The 23,099-nt window shown below is 40.7% G+C and overlaps 1 protein-coding gene across 1 annotated transcript in view; it reads right to left on the bottom strand.

Moving 5' to 3' along the window:
• Positions 1 to 13,752: 13,752 nt before the first annotated feature.
• The window catches only part of USP32 (ubiquitin specific peptidase 32), a 167,202-nt gene continuing 157,855 nt past the window's right edge, over positions 13,753 to 23,099 (bottom strand). The window contains 4 exon segments of the mRNA XM_040422276.1: positions 13,753 to 13,926; positions 15,491 to 15,583; positions 19,733 to 20,151; positions 22,254 to 22,542. Coding sequence (XP_040278210.1) covers positions 13,753 to 13,926; positions 15,491 to 15,583; positions 19,733 to 20,151; positions 22,254 to 22,542 — 975 coding nt within the window.

Raw genomic sequence — 23,099 nt, 5'->3', positions numbered from 1 at the left:
TTACCCACATACAGACATTTTCTCCCAGTCCGAGCATTCTCATTTTATATACTAAACTTTTATGTGGCACAGTTTCAAATGCTTTGGAGAAGTCAAGATATATGACATCCATTGATTCGCCACGGTCAAGTCTAGAGTCATATTAGAAGTATAATTTTATATATTTTTTAGTAATTCCATATTTATTTTGTGCCATACATTTTTTTCTACAATTAAAATATTTCTGCTGTATATGAATACCTAATACACAACAAACTTCTATGAGGGGACTGAAGCAGGGGGACCCTTAGAGGATTGGGACACTGGGCAATTGCCCAGTTTGACCCCCCCCCCCCCAGCCTTCCTAATGCTCGCCCTGACTAGGAGTGGTATTACTGTAAGGTGGAAGCATTTAAGAACCACAGCAACTCAGCCATGAAGTGTCAGACTACAAAATTACAGAGCAGTGTTGCCGACCCACTTTTGACTCAATAACTGCAGAATTCAAGACTTTCCCTGGCATTAAAATCAGCACAAAAACTGTGCACAGTGAGCTTTATGATATTGGTTTTCATAGCCAAGCAGCTGCCTGCAAGTCAACTATGACCAAGTACAATGACAAGTGTTGGATGGAGTGCTGCCACTTGACTCTGAAGCAGTGGAAATGTTCTGTGGCGTGAAAAATCACACTTCTCCATCTAGCAGTCTAATGGTCAAGTCTGGATTTGGCAAATGCCAGAAGACATATCTGTCTAACTGCATTGTGCCAATTGTAAAGTTTGGTGGAGGAGGGATAATCCCCTGTGGTTGTCTTGAAAGAGTTGGCCTAGACCCTTTAGTTCTAGTGAAGAGAAATCTTAATGCTTCACAAAACAAAGACATTTAGGACAATTGCATGCTTCCAACTTTGTGGGAGCAGTTTAGGGATGGCACTTCTCTGCTCCAGCATGAGTTTGGTGGGTTCGTGGGGAAGAACTTGACTGGTCCAAACAGAGCAACGACCTCAACCGATCCAACCCCTTTGGGATGAACTAGAATAAAGACTGCAAGCCAGGTCCAACATGAGTGTCTGATCTCACAATCACTGTTCTACATGAGGGCAAAAATTCCCACAAACACACTCCAAACTCTTGTAGAAACCCTTCCCAGAAGAGTAGAGGCTGTTTTGGCTGCCAAAAGGGGCCTACTCCATATTTATGCATATGAATTAAGAATTGGATGTTATAAAAGCTCTTGTAGATGTATCTATAATTAGATCATCACCAAAAATGTATTTATTGCAGTAATTCAGATCAAAAAGTGAAACTCATACATTATATAGATGAATTACACAGAGAGTTATCTATTTCAAGTGTGTATTTATTTTAATGTTGATAATCATGGCTTACAGCTACTGAAAACTCAAAAGTAAGCATCTCAGAAAATCAGAATATTATATAAAGCCAATAAAAAAAGATTTTTAATACAGAAATGTTGGCCACTGAAAAGTATGTACAGTATAAGTGTCACAGTGCTGTTCACTGTGACAGTTGTGGCCATGTAGGCTGGCTACATGCCCTCTCGCATACTGACTGCAGGCTGAACCCTGTGTAGACTGGTTGCTTGGGGGTGGTGTGTGTGAACTATGCCTATGAATGTGTGTACTCCCTGTGTCTGCATCTCAGTGCAGTTCTTGTTGGTTGCAAGCTTTCTCCTGCGTATGCTGGTTGCTTGGGAATGTGTTCTGGCTGCGGTCTTTAGTGTGTGAACGGTGCCTGAGTAGGTGGATTCTCTATTACTTGTCTGGTACTGGTGGGGTTAAAATCTGTGAGCTGTGGGGCTTGTGGTCAGTCTGTCTTTTGTTCATCCCCACAACCAGGGGCTCTGTGAAGAACGGGGCTCGCTGGCTTCTCCTCCCTCTGGGTTTGGCCCCCTGCCTTGCCGATGCACTTTTGGTAGTGCTACCACTATTGCCTACCTGCTAGTCCTGCATTACTGTCCTGTTTACAGGCAGACCTCCGTAACATGACAATAAGTACTTAATACTTGGTTGAGGCTTCTTTTGCATGAATTACTGCATCAGTTTTGCAATTTTGTCATCATCTTTCCAGTTAGCCATAAAAAGGTATCAACCACTGAGGAATCTCAATGTTTTTTCATCTTATATTTACTGGCTAACACAGTACAAATATACATATATTTACTGCATCACTGTGGTGTGGCATGGAGGCAATCAGCCTGTGGCACCTCCAGGGTGCTATTGATAGCGCCCTTCAGCTTGTCTGCATTGTGGGGTCTAGTGTCTCTTATCTTTCTTATTACAATACCCCATAGGTCAGGGGAGTTTTCTGGCCAATCCAGCACAGTGATACCGTGGTTATTAAACCAGGTACTGGTATTCTGGCAGTGTGGGCACTCACCAAGTCCTGTTGCAAAATAAAGTCAGCATCTCCATAAAGCTTAAACTGTGAGATAGGGTAGCTCACCTCAAATGCCCGTGGATAGGTGCTTAAGCCCAAAGATTGAATCACCCTGTTCAGAACAATAAAGAATAAATTGACCTAGATGGGCAAGCACTCAAACATCATAGACTTCACGAAGATGAAATCTAATACTAATGTTTAATACAGCAGTGCATCGACATACATAACATAGTAAAAATAAAATTATATAAAATGAAGTAAAATCCAATAAAATAAAATCACATTTAAAAGTCCCTGAGGATAATCGTTTGAAGCAGATACATACGTCCACTTTGGCTAAATATCAGCTTGCAAGAGACAAACCGCAAGCAAAGTTCCTAGATGGAGGGAGATAGTTTACAAGAAATGCTAAAAAAACGCATCCTCCGAAAAAACGCATCAATAACGCATCAGAACCACAATAGACTTTATTCATCCTCTTCCGAGATCTGGTGTTCCAGGATTTACTCACCACCAATTAGAGTATAAATAATGGGGTCTGAGCATATGGAGTATAACCACTGAGGAAGAGGTCAGCAAGGCCTCGAAAACGCGTCTGGTGTTGCATACCAATGCTCCCAAAGACCCGATAATCTTGCAAAGCATGGCCATGCGATAAAAGACTCTACGAATATACTTATTGGACTGCGAGACAATCGACTAATTTCTTAACAGTGAACATCGCAATTACTGCGAGAAGAGGTAAGGTCCGTGACTTCCTACCTCAGATCTCGCGAGAACTACACACAGAGAACACGGAATAACTACATGGGATCTGGACCCCACTCTGTCCTACCGACCCGCTCACAGAGCGCATAAAGGTTATTGTGGAGACCATTCACTACAAGGTGGGGTGAGTGCTCAGTGAGCGAGTTTTCTTTACTCGCATGTTACATCTTCAGTGCGGCTACAAATCCTTCCTCGCCGATGTTCACATACACCGCATGATAGACACATTACGCCACATACAGGCGCCTGACAGCTGCTACACACTTGCTGGTGTGTCAACTTTGGAAAATTCAATGGTGAATGCGGTTTAGTCACACAACCATGTGTGTCTAATGTGCATTCCTTGTACAATTATCTCCCTCCATCTAGGAACTTTGCTTACGGCTTGTCTCTTGCAAGCTGATATTTAGCCAAAGTGGACGTATGTATCTGCTCCAAACGATTATCCTCAGGGACTTTTGAATGTGATTTTATTTGATTGGATTTTACTTCATTTTATTTTTACTATGTTATGTATGTCGATGCACTGCTGTATTAATATTAAACATTAGTATTAGATTTCATCTTCGTGGAGTCTATGATGTTTGAGTGCTTGCCCATCTAGGTAAATTTTTTCTCCATAAAGCTTGTCAGGAGAGGGAAGAAGAAGTGCTCTAAAATATCCTGGTAGATGGCTGTGCTCAACTTGATATAACACAGTAGACCAACACCAGCAGATGACATGGCTCCCCAATCACTGACTGTGGAAACTTCATACTGGACCTCAAGCAACTTAGAATGTGTGCCTCTCCACTCTTCCTCCAGACCTTGATTTCCAAATGAAATGCAAAATATACTTTCATCTTAAAACAGCCCATTTGACCAGTGAGCAACAGTCCAGTCCTTTTTCTCCTTAGCCCAGGTAAGACACTTTTTACGTGGTCTCTGGATCATGAGTGGCTTGACACAAGGAATATGACAGATGTAGCCCATGTCCTAGATACGTCTGTGTGGTGGCTCTTGAAGCACTGACTCTGGCTGCAGTCCACTCCTTGCGAATCACCCCCAAATTATTGAATGGCCTTTTCTTGACAACCCTTTCAAGGCTGTGGTTATCCCTGTTCCTTGTGCACCTTTTCTACCACGCTTTTTCCTTCCCCTTAATTTTCCATTAATGTGTCCCTTTATGTGGTAATAATTTTGAAATGCTTTTACTTATCCAGGCTTTTCTTAGATTGTTTTCTTGTGACACATTATACTTCATGTTAGTGGTAAATTTGAGTCAATATGTGTTACTTTTATTTATTAAAAAAAACAACTAAATTTACAGAAAATGTTGAAAAATTAGCAATTTAGAAAATTTTAATTTCTCTGCCTTTAAGATGGTCCCTCCCCGGGTGCCAGCTGTGAAGGGGGCACCACTGAACATGTTGCAGACAGCAGGCTGTCAGGTAAGAGATGAACAGCTATAGGATTCCATATTCCTGACAGCCTGCTTTTTGTGTTGCTGTACGCTGCTTATAATCTTCTCTTGGACACCTCTTCTCAGTATCCAGCACCACCCCAGCTATCTAGCGGTAAGCAGATGACTGGAGAGGGGGCTGGGCTAAAAGTCTTATATTCTATCTAGGGCCGGGATGCCCAACCTGCGGCCCTCCAGGTGTTGCAAAACTACAATTCCCAGCATGCCCGGACAACCTACAGCTATCAACCTGGTTCAGAGCATGGTGGGAGTTGTAGCTTTACAATAGCTGGAGGACCGCACTTTGTGCATCCCTAATCTAGGGGAACAGGTCAGCATCTACAGCAAGCAGAAGCTGGAGAACCTTCTGTGATGTCACAGTTACATGATCAAAGTTCTTCAGCCAAGCGCTGCACAGGAGGAGGACTAAACTATGGGTCAATAAGGTATCATACGGTGTGTGTGAATAGTGTGTCATCTATGCGGTGTGTGTGTGACCCCATTTTGGTGCTTACACCCCCATGGAACTTTTCAAGGGGTACAGTAAGCGTCTTGGCCAAACAGACGTTTCATAGAATTTGGAAGCACTTGGCTGTGAAAATGAAAAATTACATATTTTACAAGAAAATGTCGCTTTAGGCCCAAATTTTTCAAGAGAAAATGCACTCCACAATTTATAATTTTTTTTGGGAATACAGATACAGACATATATATTTATGGGTGCACAGCGGGGATCAGAAGAGAAGGCGCACCATATGGCTGTTGGAGGGAAGATTTCACTGGAATCACTTTCAGGTGGGATGTTGCAGTTAAAGACACCCTGAGATACTCCTGCAGGGGAAACACCCTAGAAATGACCCCAATTTGGAAACTACATACAACCCCCAAGGAATTTTTCAAGGGATGCAGTGTGCACCTTGATCAAACAGGCAATTAATAGAATTTATTAACACTTGGCCATGAAAATGAAAAATTACATATATTTTACAAGAAAATTTTGCTTTAGCCCCACGTTTTTTTAATTTTGACAAGGGGTAACAGGATGTAATGTACCCCATAATATGCTACTCATTTTCTCCTAAATATGTCAACACCTCATATCTGGTCATAAAGTGCTGTATGGGCACGCTGCAGGGCTCAGAAGAGAAAGAGCACTATGCATTTGAGGCCTAGACTGGTGATTTATACAGCACTGGCCGACAACTGCAGAGGATCTGAGGTGAAATATAAAAAAAAGACACTCCAAAAAGTGTCCCCATTTTGAAAACCACACCACACAGAGAATTTAACAAGGGTTGTCGTGAGCATTTTGACCCCACAATGCTCTTTTTTTATTTTATTTTTACAGCGTTCATCTAGGGGAGCAGATCATGTGGTATTTTTATAAAGCAGATAGATACGGATGTCTGATTTATTTTAGATTTGTTCAGTTTTACATAATAAAATAATTTTTGAAAAGAAAAAAATCTTGTTTTCGTGTTGCCAATTTCTGAAAGCCATGTTTTTTTTTTCTGGCGAATGTCTTATGTAGGGGCTCGTTTTTGGTGGAATGAAGTGACATTTTCATTAGTATCATTTTGGGGTACATACGACTTTTTAGTCGGTTGATATACTTTTTGTGAGGAAAGTTGACCAAAAAAATGGCTGTTTTTGCATAGTTTTTATTTTTTTATGACATTCACCTGATGGGGTGTATCATGTGATACTTTTATAAAGCTGGTCGTTACAGATGCGGCAATACCTAATATGTCTAGAACTTGATTATGGGAAAGGGGCATTTTTTTTTTTTACTTGAAACTTTTTTTTTTACGTAAAACACTTTTCTTTAAACTTTTTTTTTTTGTCGAAGTATGGGACTTTAGGGATCTGATCCCCTCTTCAATGCATTACAATACATAGTGTATTGTAATGCATTGCCTGTCACTGACAGCCTGGGGCTGGATCTCATAGGCTTCTGTAACTGACTGGGATGGTGAGTGAGACCGTACCCTCCACAAACCCTGTATATGCCGTGGTCGGTGCTGAACACGGCATACGCGATCACCACTGTCTGTAACTGCTGTGGCCCAGCCGCTGATCGAGCAGCTCCTGCCTCTTCAGTCCTCGGAGCCTCCAAGTGCGTTCTATAGTCTACAGTCTGTTGTCCATCGCTATCTTTGTTAATAACAGACAGATCACAAAAACTTCAGTCTCTATAAAATAATATCTGCATCCACAGCTTTTAATTTGTTGGAATAATAGTTACAGATAAACAGGGTCACTCCATGTACAATTACCAATACTTTTATACATGTCATATTTCAATAACATCAACACTATCTTATTTACAGGGTGCATATGTACATAAAAATCTTTCTAAAGTCAGTGCATTGTCAATATTTTATACAAGAATTTACAAATTGAACGTAGGTAACGGTTAATTTAATAAATGTCCTGCTAATTTATGAGTTTATAGAATTTTATAATTTAAAAAAATAATTACAACCAAGTATAATAACAAATAAGATTAAAAAATATAAACGTGCTACCAACATAAATAATGATTACCTAACAATCACCAGTATGTAGTTTGTTCATAACAAATTGATGCACTGTTATGTTCACATTGTGTAACTAGGTAAGAAAATAGAGAAGCATACATTGTATTTAGTTATACAGGCATATCCCATTAGAAATCATGTTGTTATGATCGAAATGGTGAACCATGACACTTGACCAATGCTGTTAACCTGTAATATTCCTACCAATAAGTTAGTGGAACAGGTGCTGCCCCCTCAGTGCACATTTTGACATACCTATTGTTCAAAATTCAGAAGACATATAAAGTTAATATATATGGAAGATACTGATACAACATGTTGACTGAAGGTAAAGGGGATATCCACCCTGCCAGGTACAATAAGCTGACAACTTTGGATAACATCTAGGAGTTGGCCAAAGAGCCATAAATGCGATCACTGCTGCAATAATTTTGTGGTCTGGGGTTAGGAAATAGGTTCTATATTTATTCTGAAGAAAGGCTGTTGTCTGTGCTTTGTTATTAAAGTCTAATATGTACTGGGTTGCAGTAGGATGAATCTTGTGTGTATGATGTATGAAGACATTAGTTCTATCATGGATTAGAAATATACATTTTAAGTTTCTATTTTACAGATCTCTAGGGTTTAAAGGGAATCTTTCATCAGGACAAACCTCTCTAAATAAGTGCATCTCTCTTTTATTGGAACAGACTAGTTCAGAGTGCAATGGTTTTAAGTGTTCTATAGGTTATTAACTGTGCTTCTCAGACTGAATGGTCAAGGCTCCTTCAGATGCAAAAGCTGTGGGTGCAGCCATGTGGATGGAGGGAATATAACATAGTGAACAGTGTAATCTGGGCAGATCAAGTTGCCGCACTGCATCCACAAGGAATGTGATTATGTAAAGTCATCTTTCCTGGTGACAGATTCCCTTTAATTAGAATTTTTTTTAGGTTCGCCTTGTACAATTTAAAGTGACTATGAATTATGGACCCTTCAAATTTAACCAGACCAAGGATCTCACCATGGTTGGTGCAGGTCCTAGAGATATGATACCAATCATAACAAAACTAGAAAACTATATCAACTATATTTGAAATGCTTCTTAATTTATACTTACTTGGGCCCTACATTTAGTTCTTGAGGAATGGATGTACAGTCTACTTCTGCTTATCTATACAGACTAGTCTAAAGGTCCTTTTACATTGCCCGATGTGGGGTCATATTGAGTTGTGAATAACAAATCGATTAACCTTTGTTTAAAGGGCCCTAACAAGGAATTGGAAACTGTATAGGGAATGAATGAGCATTAATACAATTGTTCATCCCCTTACACTTTATATTACATCAGTAGCACATTCCCTATTTACATGAGGGGATGTACTGCTGACCAGCAAGCATTTTATGCCTGCATAAAAGATCCACTCAGCTGACAAATGAGTGCTATTATGAATGCTCGTGTAAAAAGGCCCTTAAGACACACTATATAACTATACTTTAATGTATATAAGTCTTGATAATTTAAGTTTGGGGACCACATTTCAAGTTAGCATAAGTTATTCATTTTCCTTAAGATTCCTTTAGTAAAGCTAAAGAATATCAGTATAAAAACAAGTTAATTTCTATACCCAAAAAGGCAATTAAAATGGTCTACAGGATGGCTTAAAGGCTATGGAAATCTTTGGGTGCAATTTTTTTTAAATTATTGCATTGTACTCACTTTTTCAATTGGCTGAGCCCCTTTCTCTGTACAGCCATGAGATTCTCTAGTAGCATACTCTGTATTTTTATTGTGTTCTGTCAGGAAGCTCAGCTGATGGCTCCTTATCTCTGCTCTCTGCAACATTAATTAGCGCTCAATTCTTATTTTGTGCCGTAAATAACTGTTTTTGAGCTATTACATATAGGTAGAAGTCCACCATTCATGACAAAGCTGCTGCATATTTTTAATAAAGGCTAATTGAAAAAATTATTTTAAGCCCAAAATGAGTAAAATGCAATCATAAATAATTGCCCCGAAGGTGTACATAGCCTTTTAAACTTTCTAATGTTAAGTACTTTAAAGCCTAGATTATGTAACAAATTAATCTGAAAAATGGCAACAATATAGGTAACAGAACCTGCCAAACAAATGTTCTTAAAAACATAGAGCATGTGTAGGTTGGTTATGCTGCACAATGCCCAATAAATAGCTCAGCTTCAGTAGAATTCTTTAATCATTGGTCAACCATCTTTAATAAAAGGAAATGCATGGCACTATGGTTGGCATATTTACATAAAGTAATTGTCTGGACAAAGAAGGTGAAGTGCTGTCCACATTGTCCAAACATTGTGCTTACTTGTGTGCTTAGAAATCAATAGTCCAAGATGAGTACGGTATGTGTGGTGAACTCTGATGACAGTGATGACTTGATAATAACACCATCTAGTATGAATGAAGACAGAGTGAAAAGTAAAGGAGCTCATAGGCGGCAATTAAACTGAATATAAAATGTCACTGCACGCTTAGAGACAAAGAGAAAACTCAATAGATGCTGAATCTCTAGAAGATATCAAACTCTAGTAAGTAGACGTACAATGCGTCTATTCAGGGCTGTACAATGCAACTATTCAGGGCTAATGAGTAATAGAGGAATACGTGTTACGTTCTGCAGTGTATGTGCGTCATTCACTGATACTAGAGGGACATTCCTGAGAAACACTGAAAATGACCAGTTCAGACCATTATACCTGTTAGTGGCCTTTAAACAAGCTTCCCGTGGGATCTAACCGTTTCATTATAATTAATTAAGAAGTGGGAAGTGAAACCTAATTCCACATTTACCTCTAAAATCTGTATGACAAATGACATATCAACCCGAATATTTCCTGGTCATGGTCTTGTAATACAAGACCATAATTCTTTGCAGCAAGAAGATTTCTCCTTAGCTTAGGGTTACAAAAGCTCCATTCCCTGTAATTTCTGCTGCAGCAGAAAAGTTGTCCCTTTTCAGATTTACTTGGATGACTGTATAGCTTATTACCACTTACTAGGAGGATACACTTCAGTAATGATGGGAATATCTTAGAAAGTTAAAGCAAATTCATGTCACAAAAAATGATGCCTCTAGAAATTAATCTGGGCATTCTGTAAAAATATTAATTCCTTTTGGTTTAGTTATATTACAAAAGAAATGTTAAAGGGGTATTCCAGGATTTATATCATGAAGACCTATCCTCAGGATAGGTCACCAACTTCAAATTGGTGAAAGTCCGACACCTGGCACTCCACGGATCAGGTGTTTCAGACCGCTGCAGTGAGGGAACTTATACAGTGTAGAAGACAGCTTTGTACACTGTGTAGTGGCCATGCCAGGGTACTGTAGCTCCTTAGCTGGTATTATGGGAGCTGAGTTGCAGTACGCCGACCCCGGAAACTACACAATGCACAGAGCCTTCTACATGGTATAGTTTCCAGCACCGTACCTTCCCAAAACAGCTGATCAGTGGGGTGCTGGGTGCCAGGCCCCCAATATCTCAATATCTGCAGCCTGGAATATCCCTTTAAATGGGTTTTTCCTAATATTCATTTTATGATGTCATTAGGACATGTCACAAAATTCTGATCAGTTGACTTTAGTTCTCGGGACTCTCTTGGAGATGTAACATGTCCTTGTCACTGTCTACTGTATCTAAATGAATGGGGCTTGCTGAAAACATTGAGTGCTCTAGATTCTGGGAGAACTCTTTTTACATTGTTTCCACTATAAAGGGATGTACACACAATGGATTTTACAGCTGAATTTTGGCAGGCAGCCACGACGAAATTTTGTCGGAAACCCACCGGCTGCTGCGTCCTTTCTGCCTCCCATACATCTCAATGGGAGGCAGCACTGAGGATCGCGGAGTGGTGGCTTATAGCCATGGCCGACCGAAAGGGGACATGTTTTTTATCCTCCGAGCTGACCCTCATTGAAATGAATGGGAGGCAGAAAGAAAGTAGATGCCAGTGGGTTTTTTGGCGAAATATCAATGAGGCTGTCTGTGCCTAAAATCTGTTGTGTGAATGTACCCTAAGGCTGACAATACATAGGCAGTTTCAATGGAGTTTTTGAAGCAATACAAGATGTGTATCCAGAAGGACGGAGTCCTTCTACTTGTCTGGAATCCACTGCAGAATTTGGATTTAAAAATACACTACTTTAAAAAGTACTACGAAAACTGTGTGATTTCAGCCTGAAGTGGTAAAAATGTCACTCAGATGTTCCCTTTTCCTGCTTTAATTGTAAAGTAATATACAATAGAAAAGACAAGTACTATAAAGGGGGAAGGGAAAGCAGTCCTAATCATCCTTCTGTCTTTATTATGTGCAACTTTTCTTATATCTCCCCCAGTGCTTCTCCATTATCATAAAATAAGATTATATTTAATAATGCTAAAATCCAACTTCTGATGTTTATACACCATTAGCACTAAAACACTGGAATTTACTCATTTCAATTTGTATGTGTAATAAAACTAGAAACGTAATACAAAAGCCACAGGGGACGTGTCTGAATAGTGTTGTTTATGTGACAATGTACTTGCTGATGTTGCAAAAAATAGTGGTTTCTGTCATTAAAAAAGGCTTCATGCACACAACCTTATTTTGTATCTGTGTCCGATCTGCATTTTTGGCGGATTGCACACAGACCCGTTCATTTCTATGGGTCCACAAAGGAAAAAAAAAAAAAAAAAACATTATCCACGTGCTGTCTGCACGTTTCGCAAATTATAGAACATGTCCTATTCTTGTCCATATTGTGGATAAGAATGGTCATTTCTATAAATGGGAGTGAAAACAATGTAGATTGCACACTGAAGGCGTCCATATTTTGCAGGGCCTTGGTTTGCAGACCACAACACGGACATGGTCGTGTGCATGAGTCCTTAAGGGTCCATTCACACGTCCGCAAAATGGGTCTCCATCCGTTCCGCAATTTTGCGTTACAGGTGCGGACCCATTCATTTTCAATGGGGCCGGAATGTGCTGTCCGCATCCGCGGATCTGCACTTCTGTTCCGCAAAAAAATAGAACATGTCTTATTCTTGTCTGCAATTGCGGACAAGAAAATACATTTTCTATGAAAGTGCCGGCGATGTGCAGACCGCAAAATGCGGAGCGCACATTGCCAGTGTCTGTGTTTTGCGGATCCGCAAAACACATACGGATGTGTGAATGGACCCTAACTGTTGCTCACAACATTTGTCTTAAGGGAACCTGCATGACTGACTTACGCTTGCTGCAAATGTATATGGTCCTTTGGCACAAATATATGGCCATATCTCTATGTCTCAATATTGGAATAAAAAATAATAATAAAAAAAAATAACTATCAAAGCACTCATTATCATGGTGATTGTACTGATAATAATGGGACTCCCATTTTGAATGTCATAGTTTTTAGCCACCTATTGCCACACATTGTTTAATAGAGGAGCTGCAATGTAGATGACAACGCCCATTAAGAGATCGTCTTAATGACCTCTATTCCAGTTTTTTAAATTCCTATTTCATTGCATATAAATGTAGGTGGTCATTTACTATCAGAAATACGCAAATAGTAGGTGTATTTCTGGCGCACATTGTTTTTACAACACAGGTTATTTCCTCCGCAATAGGAGACTTTTCCCCGTGCATGCCAGGTCTAAACAAGTGGGCGTGGAAGGGCTGGCAGGCCCGTCTCATTCATCATTTTCTACACCTGTTTTAGGCGTAGAAAATGGTCTAAATCTACACCAGCAAGGAAAGTGTCTTACATTTAGACTGGCGGTCGATACGCCGAAGTTATGTAGAGGCCGGCGCCTCTGCATAACTTCAGCCGAACCACTACCAGCTAAAGGGCTTATTAAGACCGGCGTCTTAAATGCCGGTTTTAATAAATGACCCCCATAGTATTTGGAAATGTTTAACATGGCAAAGATATGTGTGCACCATTATGGCTGGTTAGAAAAACCTTTTATCGTAACAATGAAAACCCCTTACAGGACATTGTACTTGTACGCTTTCTAAGATCCTTTCATCAAGGACTACTGCAAGAAGCAGCGCAATAAATAGTCTGTATGCAATGACACATCACACTGTGTACATAGACTTCAATGCACACCATGTATCGCATGGACCTGTGGCCATAGCCAACACAACTTCGGTCCTTGAGAACTATCACAGGGACTGAACTTACAATTAATGCAAATGACAAAGCTCCAGCAATTGCTATTCTGAATCGACTGAAATATCTTAGTCCTGGAGAATCGTTAACTAATAAATATCAGATGAAAGTCAATACCATATGCTCCTTATAACATTTAAGTCACTGCGAAATTGCACTAAAAAATAAAAATAAAAAAAATCAGAAAAAAATGATGGCTAACTTCGCTTGCCCTAGGCACATTGCTGAAGAGGACAAAAATAAATTAAAACATACAGAAAAAAATAGAAGGACATTTAAAAGAATCAATGTCATTTTATCTACTGTCTATGTTGTTGAATGGCCCTACATGCATTGGTGACCTCAACACCAAAAATTTAGACAGAATAATATCTCCATAACATTCTTCTTCTTCTTCTTCAATACTCTTCTGTCTCCCAAGCGAATCAGCTGAACATACTGGAAGCACGGCCATGTTACTGCAGCACACAATACTTTTTATAATCAGATTCAAAGTCTTCATCCATACTGCTAGTGTCTGCCATTTTCTTCCCGTCAATCTTTGGCAGAAATTGTGCATAGTCCACCCCTTGCTGCTCATAGAACAGGATGTAGGCAGAGTCTGTATCGATTTCATCAGGGTGTAGCTCCTGTGGATAAAAAATTAAAAAAAAGACGTTTCAGAACAGCATAATAAACAGTTTTCAACAGGTAATGAATATTTTTTTTACAGTATACACATAGGCCCTGATTTAGCATACCTTCACTCCTGAATTCTGGCGTCAAAAAGTCACAAAATAGTTTTTTTGTGACTTTTTTTGCACTTGCTTGCGCAAAATGTAAGCGTTTGTGCAAAATTTTGCGACTTTTTGCATTTTTATACCACTCACTCCAGTTTTGTAATATAGGTGGAAAAGTGGGTGTTGTTAGCTATGTTAATGAGTTTCACTCCAGACTTATCAGCGCGACTTTTTTTTAAAAAGTCGCACTCTCACTCCAGGAGGAGGGTGGAGTAGGAAAACTGGAGTAGCGTCTCTAGACAGAAGTGTTAGGTTTAAGGACAAGCCAAATTTATCAAACATCCTATGACATTTCATAAATGTAGCATAAAGTAGAACAACGCAGACTCAAGCAAAACTGACTTCAAATATTCCCCTCATAGTATATTACAGTTCTGTTCAAATATTACTCGGCTCAAACGAGAGAAATAAAGTTGGAAGAAACAATAATCTTCTCATGAAAGCTATGGACACATGATAAAACCCTTATGCACCCTACAGTAAATAAGTGATCCATTGGGAGCGGTTAGCATCTATTATAGGACAGATCCACCTCCATACATGTTCCATGGCGTTATAACATGAATTTGTATTTGCAACGGTACTTCTATAGTATGGTCATCTATGAGAATTGAAAACGCCACTGTGGCTTTACCGCATCTACTGTATAATATTTGGGGGGTACCATCTCTTCTTGGGGAGAGAATGCCTTAATCAGCATGAGGAGGCTCATAGGCCATACTTGCACCTCTGGAATTCTGGGAAGAAAGGGATGCAAAGGAGCTCTTGATAAGCTCTGCCTCTAATGTCACTAGATGTAAGGCACCTATAATAATAATACCCAGATGCAATGGGGTCATTAAGTCTAGAAACTAGGTGCTGAGGTTCAATTCCTTGGCTTGTTCTATTCATGTCTGTGGAAATTCTTATTGCCTAGCTACTAAAACATAAAACTGGCTCCTGGACTAGGCTACTGCTTCCTCGGGCCTATAAGCAAGCTTTTCTTAGAAGTTGAGTAGTGTATATAATGTACATAGGCTCATAAAATTAGAGGTACATGGCTAGCCAGCCTAGAAACACAACCAGCTTGATAGATGTTTGCATTATTTTTAATACAATCATTTCACAATTCCTACAGATATTAAAGAGGCATACTCATCTCGACAAATAAGTAGGCTCAGCAATTTTCAGAGCTCCCAAAAAATTGACTGGAAAGAGCTGCACATGCACAGCTACCTCTTCAAAAAGATGGGGCCCTGTTCTCCGGCTAGGTACTGGTCCTAGAGGTGGAACTGCAACGATCAAACATTTATGACATACCCTGTGGATATGCCATAAATGTCAAGATGAGAATACCCCTTTTACTTACATTTAGGTTTTATAATACAGAAGGAAATTATTACATATAGAGAAGAGTAGAAAAACCCAGACTCACCTTACAACTGCTGTCATTGTAGCAGTACCATTTTTCATTTGGATTTTTGGCATAAGTAACATAATGACCTCCACCCATTATTCCTGAATGGCACTAAACAGAACAAACAGATAATGAATATACAAACAACTAATTCTTATTTCCATTAACTGTGTATCTAATGCTAAAAGAAGAGTCACTATCCAAGACTATAAAAATGTCACCTATATGCCAGGTCCTTCACATACAATATACAATCAGGTCCATAAATATTGGGACATCGACACAATTCTAATATTTTTGGCTCTATAAACCACCACAATGGATTTGAAATGAAACGAACAAGATGTGCTTTAACTGCAGACTGTCAGCTTTAATTTGAGGGTATTTACATCCAAATCAGGTGAACGGTGTAGGAATTACAACAGTTTGCATATGTGCCTCCCACTTGTTAAGGGACCAAAAGTAATAGGACAATTGGCTTCTTAGCTGTTCCATGACCAGGTGTGTGTTATTCCCTCATTATCCCAATTACAATAAGCAGATAAAAGGTCCAGAGTTCATTTCAAGTGTGCTATTTGCATTTGGAATCTGTTGCTGTCAACTCTCAAGATGAGATCCAAAGAGCTGTCACTATCAGTAAAGCAAGCCATCATTAGGCTGAAAAAAACACAACAAACCCATCAGAGAGATAGCAAAAACATTAGGCATGGCCAAAACAACTGTTTGGAACATTGTTAAAAAGAAGGAACGCATCGGTGAGCTCAGCAACACCAAAAGACCCGGAAGACCACGGAAAACTGTGGTGGATGACCGAAGAATTCTTTCCCCGGTGAAGAAAACACCCTTCACAACAGTTGGCCAGATCAAGAACACTCTCCAGGAGGTAGGTGTATGTGTGTCAAAGTCAACAATCAAGAGAAGACTTCACCAGAGTGAATAGAGGGTTCACCACAAGATGTAAACCTCAAAAACAGGAAGGCCAGATTAGAGTTTGCCAAACGACATCTAAAAAAGCCTTAAGCCTTCACAGTTCTGGAACAACATCCTATGGACAGATGAGACCAATATCAACTTGTACCAGAGTGATGGGAAGAGAAGAGTATGGAGAAGGAAAGGAACTGCTCATGATCCTAAGCATAACACCTCATCAGAGAAGCATGGTGTCATGGCGTGGGCATGTATGGTTGCCAATGGAACTGGTTCTCTTGTATTTATTGATGATGTGACTGCTGACAAAAGCAGCAGGATGAATTCTGAAGTGTTTCGGCAATATCTGCTCATATTCAGCCAAATGCTTCAGAACTCATTGGACGGCGCTTCACAGTGCAGATGGACAATGACCCAAAGCATACTGCAAAAGCAACCAAAGAGTTTTTTAAGGGAAAGAAGTGGAATGTTATGCAATGGCCAAGTCAATCACCTGACCTGAATCCGATTGAGCATGCATTTCACTTGCTGAAGACAAAACTGAAGGAAAAATGCCCCAAAAACAAGCAGGAACTGAAGACAGTTGCAGTAGAGGCCTGGCAGAGCATCACCAGGGATGAAACCCAGCGTCTGGTGAGGTCTATGCGTTCCAGACTTCAGGCTGTAATTGACTGCAAAGGATTTGCAACCAAGTATTAAAAAGTGAAAGTTTGATTTATGATTATTATTATTATGTCCCATTACTTTTGGTCCCTTAACAAGTGAGAGGCACATATGCAAACTGTTGTAATTCCTACACCGTTCACCTGATTTGGATGTAAATACCCTCAAATTAAAGCTGACAGTCTGCAGTTAAAGCACATCTTGCTCGTTTCATTTCAAAACCATTGTGGTGGTGTATAGAGCCAAAAATGTTAGAATTGTGTCAATGTCCCAATATTTATGGACCTGACTGTACTTACCTGGCTCCCCGTGTTGCTCCTGGTCCTGTTGCTTCTCCCCGTGAGCAGATGAAAACATCCGGTGGGGAAGGGACGAGCAGCCAATAGCAGGAGGGGACGGGGACGAGCATCCTTAGCATCGAGGGGGACGCTAGGGAGGCTCGTCCCTGTCCCTGCCTGCCATTGGCTGCTCCGCCCCTGAAACTGGATGTTTTCATCTGCGCACCGGGAGAAGCTGCAGCGGCGGTGCGTGGACCAGGAGAGGCGCAGGGAGCGGGGAGCCAGGTAAGTATATTCATTGTCAGGGGTCCGGCGTATTGGGGGACATTTTTATTGTATTGGATAAATTCTTTAAGATTAAATATTATCCAAATCAGATACATAGCTATGCTGAAGACTTATAATCCTATGGTACAGCATATGTTGAAAGGAGAGAAAGCGAAAAATAAAGTGTTAACACAAAGCTGCTACTAAACGAGAACTTCCTAACACATCAAATCTCTGTGCTAGAACAAGTGACAGGTTGTTCACAGGTTATTAGACTTTCCGTATTATTTAGTGTTGGAGTCAAGTAATTTCACTGCAATCACATGTACTAATAATTCACACAAAATAAAGTAGCCGTATTTTTCGCCCCATAAGACGCACTTTTTCCCCCCCAAAGTGGGGGGGGGGGAATGCCCCTGCATCTTATGGGACGCATACTAATGAAGCGCTACCATTATGGAAGCGCTCATTAATACCGGAGGACCGGGAAGCGGTGAAGGCTCTGTGCTCACCACTTCCTGGTCCATGACTGTCGGCTGTGCAGGGCTGCGCACAGCGTGAGGCCCTCCGTGACCTCATACTGTACGTGCCAGGTCACAGAGCACAGCCGACAGCAGGATAAAGCTGATCGCAATGGTGAGGAGCGGTGGCGTCCAGGTGCAGGAGAGTTAAGAGTTTTTTTCTATTTTATTTGCGCTGATGGCTGGGGGTTGACATGAGGGCTGATAGATGGCTGAAGTTTGGGGGGTTGATCTGAGGCATTGGGGCTCTGATCTGAGGTCTTATTAACATTGGGGATCTGATTGGGGCTGTGAGCTGAGGTCTGATTAACATTGGGGGTCTGATTGATGATCTGATCTGAGGTCTAATGAAAAATATTTTTTTCTTATTGTCCTCCTCTAAAACCCAGGTGCGTCTTATTGGCCGATGCGTCTTATAGGGCGAAAAATACGGTAATCACAGATTAATATAGTATACTAATAAAAAAAAAACATGCTTTATTCTGTACTGGTCACTGCTGTGCTGTCCCTAGGAACATATGTTTATACTGCAAAACAGCTCAATGTGGTTGACACTGTTGTGATAGACACCACTGCTCCTATTCCGTTATGCCACACGCCGTGGGCAGGGTATTATTACACACAGACATCAGCTTTCACAGACAGACATGCAGTAACTATGAACATGTGTGTATAAGAAAATGTTGTATAATGCATTTATTCCCATTCAACATTACAAAATTTATACAAAGTGCAGCAGGCAGCGAAGATACCTGCAGAACAAACAGAAGGCCTCCGCTGCCCATGGATTTATGTGGATGTTTCTTTTGCAGACTAGATAGTAACACTCCTGATGAAGTCCCAGAGTCAAAAAACATATGATGGATCAGAATATCCCTTCCTGAAGCCCCCCCCCTCCCTTTCCTGCAAAATCTCACTGTATGATATCAGGCTCTTTTCCTTATTGCATTAGCTGCATAATTGCTTTCAATATAGGGCAGCCGGAAATATTGGGGCAGATATATATCATAAAGATACGCCCCTTATGTGGCGTGAAAAAGTAACCAACTACACGTTTGTGACTTTTTCAATGGCACTGCCGTTTCACCCGCCACTCTCCCAAAAAGGGGGCGTGGCAAGGAGGAGAGGGGGATATTCCACATTTATCATTTTCTACTCTAGTTTTCTGGCGTGGAAAAAACTGAAATCTATGCCAGCCAGGGGCTTTCATAGATTTCAGTTCAGACACATGGACTGCTGCGCCTAATTTATGATGAGACGTACCTTGTCATAAATCAGGCATAGGATCCGGAAGCGCACCGTATACGTCGCAGGGTTATGATACATCTGCCCCTTTGTCTCTAATCTGCTGATTTTCTCCCTTCTTCTTCTGCTGATTTTTCTAAATTTTCCCTTGTCTGCTGAGTGGGTGGACTCATTCTGGTGTGGGACTGGAAAACTGTACCATGTATTCTGACCAATCAGGAATCTCCTGAAGCTGCACCAATTTCACATAGGGAGCAGTACAGCAGCTGTATTTCCCTATTCCTTCAAAAAAGCTACAAGCTCCTGTTCACTCAAAGTTGCACAATCTGGAAAGGAAACCATTTAGAGATTTTACTTACCGAAATGGCATAAAGGTTATAGATAGGCTGACAACAGTTGTCTTCTCTTTGGTCAACAGTGACATCCTCTTCTTCCCCTATGTGGTTATCAAGCTGACTGGTACACATGTTCTGCTCATGGGTCAGTCCATTGGTTAAAACCACCTGAGAATCCTGAGTTGCAGCTAACTCAGTTTGACTTCCACCTAAAATATGTCCTTTACTAGAATCTACCTGATCCAAAGTCTCTCTTGTTTCATTATCTGAGCCATTGTCCTTGCTTTGATCCAAGTTTTCTTTACTGCTTGAGAGTTTTTTGCCTCCAAGCTGAGGTAAACGAAGACGGCCTTTGCCCCTTCCCAAAGTTCTTGGGCTATTGTTGGGACTGTTGTTTTTACTAGAAGAGTTTGTAGCAGCTTTCCTTCCTTGTAACGGAGATGCTGCAAGTTAAAAAAAAAAAGAATTATAGTACATAAAAACACAAATTTCACAATTTCAACAAATTCAATCTAGGGTTGTTAAATGGGTTTTCCAGGACTAACTTATTTCAGATCGACAACAGTCCAGCAAGCTGTTTTCATGACTTGTGGCACCAGACCCAGGTACTGAAACACTACATTGGCGCCCATGCTTAGTTACTGCAGAGCTGCTCCCATTTACTTGAATGAGCAATGCTGCAGTAACTAGGCACGGCCACTACACAGTGTATAGAGCTGTGTTGTTCCGGTCCTGCAGCTACTAAAAACAGCTGATTGGCTGGGGTGTCGGGAGTCTCGTGATAATCTGTGTATAGGCAATAAATTTAAGTCTTGGGACAAAAGCTTTAAAGGGAATACTATTTTACAACTTTATTAACGAATAATGTATTATGATTTGCGTCTCTACTGTAGTCACATGTTGTTTTTAGAAAACTCTTCGGTCGAGATTTATCAAAACTGGTGTAAAGGAAAACTGGCTTAGTTGCCAATAGCAACCAATCAGATGGAGCCTTTTATATTTCAGAGCTCCTTTGTAAAATGAAAGGTGGAATCGTATTGGTTGCTATGGGCAACTAAGACAGTTTTCCCCTGCACCAGTTTTGATAAATCTCCCCATTTGTGTGCGTTAACAGCAGGCTAAGTGAACATAGAGCCCTGGGATAATTTTTATGTTCCTCAGAACTGACTGTACAATAGTTTCCTAGTCCCCGATCTTGTCACGAAGAAATCTTTTGATGCAATCAAGCCAAGAGTGGCCACAGCAATCCTGGCCAATAGAGCAGGAGTTTGGTTGACAGGAGACAGCGGAGCACCCGCTCCAAAACAGCCCCAGGCACCCAAGCAGCAGTGTAGACAAATGGACACTGCGAAAAGTTACTGTTGTGTCAAAAGTTGATGTACATTCCAGCTAAAGTGCTGCTAAGTGCCTTCACACACAGCAGATTCTGTTGCAGAAATTTCTGCAACTGAAAATCAGCTCCATTTATTTTAATTTTTTTATTTCTGCAACAAAATTGGCCACATGTGAAGGCACCCTTAAAGGCCTATTCCGGTTTCAGCCTGTTAGGCTCTGTTCACACTGTTTATAGCGGAAACCCAAATTCATAACTGGATCGGCTTACTGATTGACGCTACTGATTTTTAATGGGTCTCGCAGGTCCATTGTTTTTTGTGCTGCAAGAAGCATTTTTCCAGTGAAATCTGAAGGAATCTGTGACAGAGCCTCAAATGTGAACAAAGCATTATTCTGAGTATATGAAAAGTTTTCCATTTTTCTTAAATGTTTTCTGTAACAATTTCTCACAGTTTTTCTAAACCTCTGCTTCCGGCTACTCAATAGAACACATTATTGTTTACAAATCTGTCCTGGTCATGTCATGGACACACTGGTGACACTTACAAGCCAAGCACCAGTGTGGCCACCACGTGACCAAGGAGCAAATATTAAAAGTTGCAAGCAAAGATCTTGAAAACTGTGAACAATTGATACAGAGAGCATATACAAAAACATGTATTTGCTGAAACTGGAATGAGCAGGCACACACATGTGTGTTTAGACCTCTGCATTATTAACTTGTATAGCTACTTTCACACTAGCGTTCGGGGCTCCGCTTGTGAGCTCCGTTTGAAGGCTCTCACAAGCGGCCCCGAACGGATCCGTCCAGCCCTAATGCATTCTGAGTGGATGCGGATCCGCTCAGAATGCATCAGTCTGGCTCCGTTTGTCCTCCGCTCAGCAGGCGGACACCTGAACGCAGCTTGCAGCGTTCGGGTGTCCGCCTGGCCGTGCGGAGGCAAACGGATCCGTCCAGACTTACAATGTAAGTCAATGGGGACGGACCCGTTTGAAGATGACACTATATGGCTCAATTTTCAAACGGATCCGTCCCCCGTTTTTTTTTTTTTTTGTTCATGATAATGCAAACGGATCCGTTCTGAACGGATCTAAGCGTTTGCATTATAGGTGCGGATCCGTCTGTGCAGATACCAGACGGATCCACACCTAACGCAGGTGTGAAAGTAGCCTATTACTACTGATTTTTATTTTAAATATTTTTCCATACCTTTACTATTTGCAGTGGAAGAACTGATTACAGGCTGAATTTTCCCAAGTGCATCCCCATCTCCAGCAGGACTAAGGTTTGCCAGTTCATGTTTCTTCAGGTCTCCCTGCGTTGAGCGGCTTTCTGCTTGATCATTGCACTTAAGTCCTGGTTTCCTTTTCAGGTACTGTACTGGCCCTCGAGGTACCAAAAAGGCACTCGGGTCAAACTTCTCACGGGGAAATTTGACAATTTTTTGAGACTTTATCCATCGACCATTCACAAACTGGAACCTCTTTAAGTGGATAATCTATGACCAAAATAAAATAATAAATATAAAAAAACATATAAGGATATTGTGCCTATGTATGCAACTTTACAGAAAAAGGCTCCGGTCCTATGATATAACAAGTCAGTGATTAAAATATTTTTTGTGTGAGTAGTTTTAGGTTCAAATTTTAACACATAACCAAAAATATAATAAGTAAGTACTATTTGCATTGGTCAATATTTCTCTGGGCCTGGCTGATCCGTTAAAGGCGTTGTCCGAGCTAGAGATATTGATGACCTAAGTTTTGGCCAGCTGGACATTATACAGTGTATGGATCACAATGTAATGGCTGTGTCCAGATCCTGCAGCTCAGCTCCCATTCCAGTGAATGCTGCCCAAAACTGCCCAATGCTGCACTCCCACTTATCCTTCGATAGGTCATTAATATCTGTAGCCCGGACAACCCTTTTAACGAAGAAAGATTGACCAATGCAAACAGTACTTTCACTCCTGACATCCACACATAAAAATATGAATAAAATGATAAGGAGTGTACCCCTAGAAATAATGTAGATCTGTTGGCTCTTCCTGAAAAG

The sequence above is a fragment of the Bufo bufo genome, chromosome 3 (assembly GCF_905171765.1).
Source record: "Bufo bufo chromosome 3, aBufBuf1.1, whole genome shotgun sequence".
NCBI lineage: Eukaryota > Metazoa > Chordata > Amphibia > Anura > Bufonidae > Bufo > Bufo bufo.
This window is presented reverse-complemented; position numbering and strand designations above follow the sequence as displayed.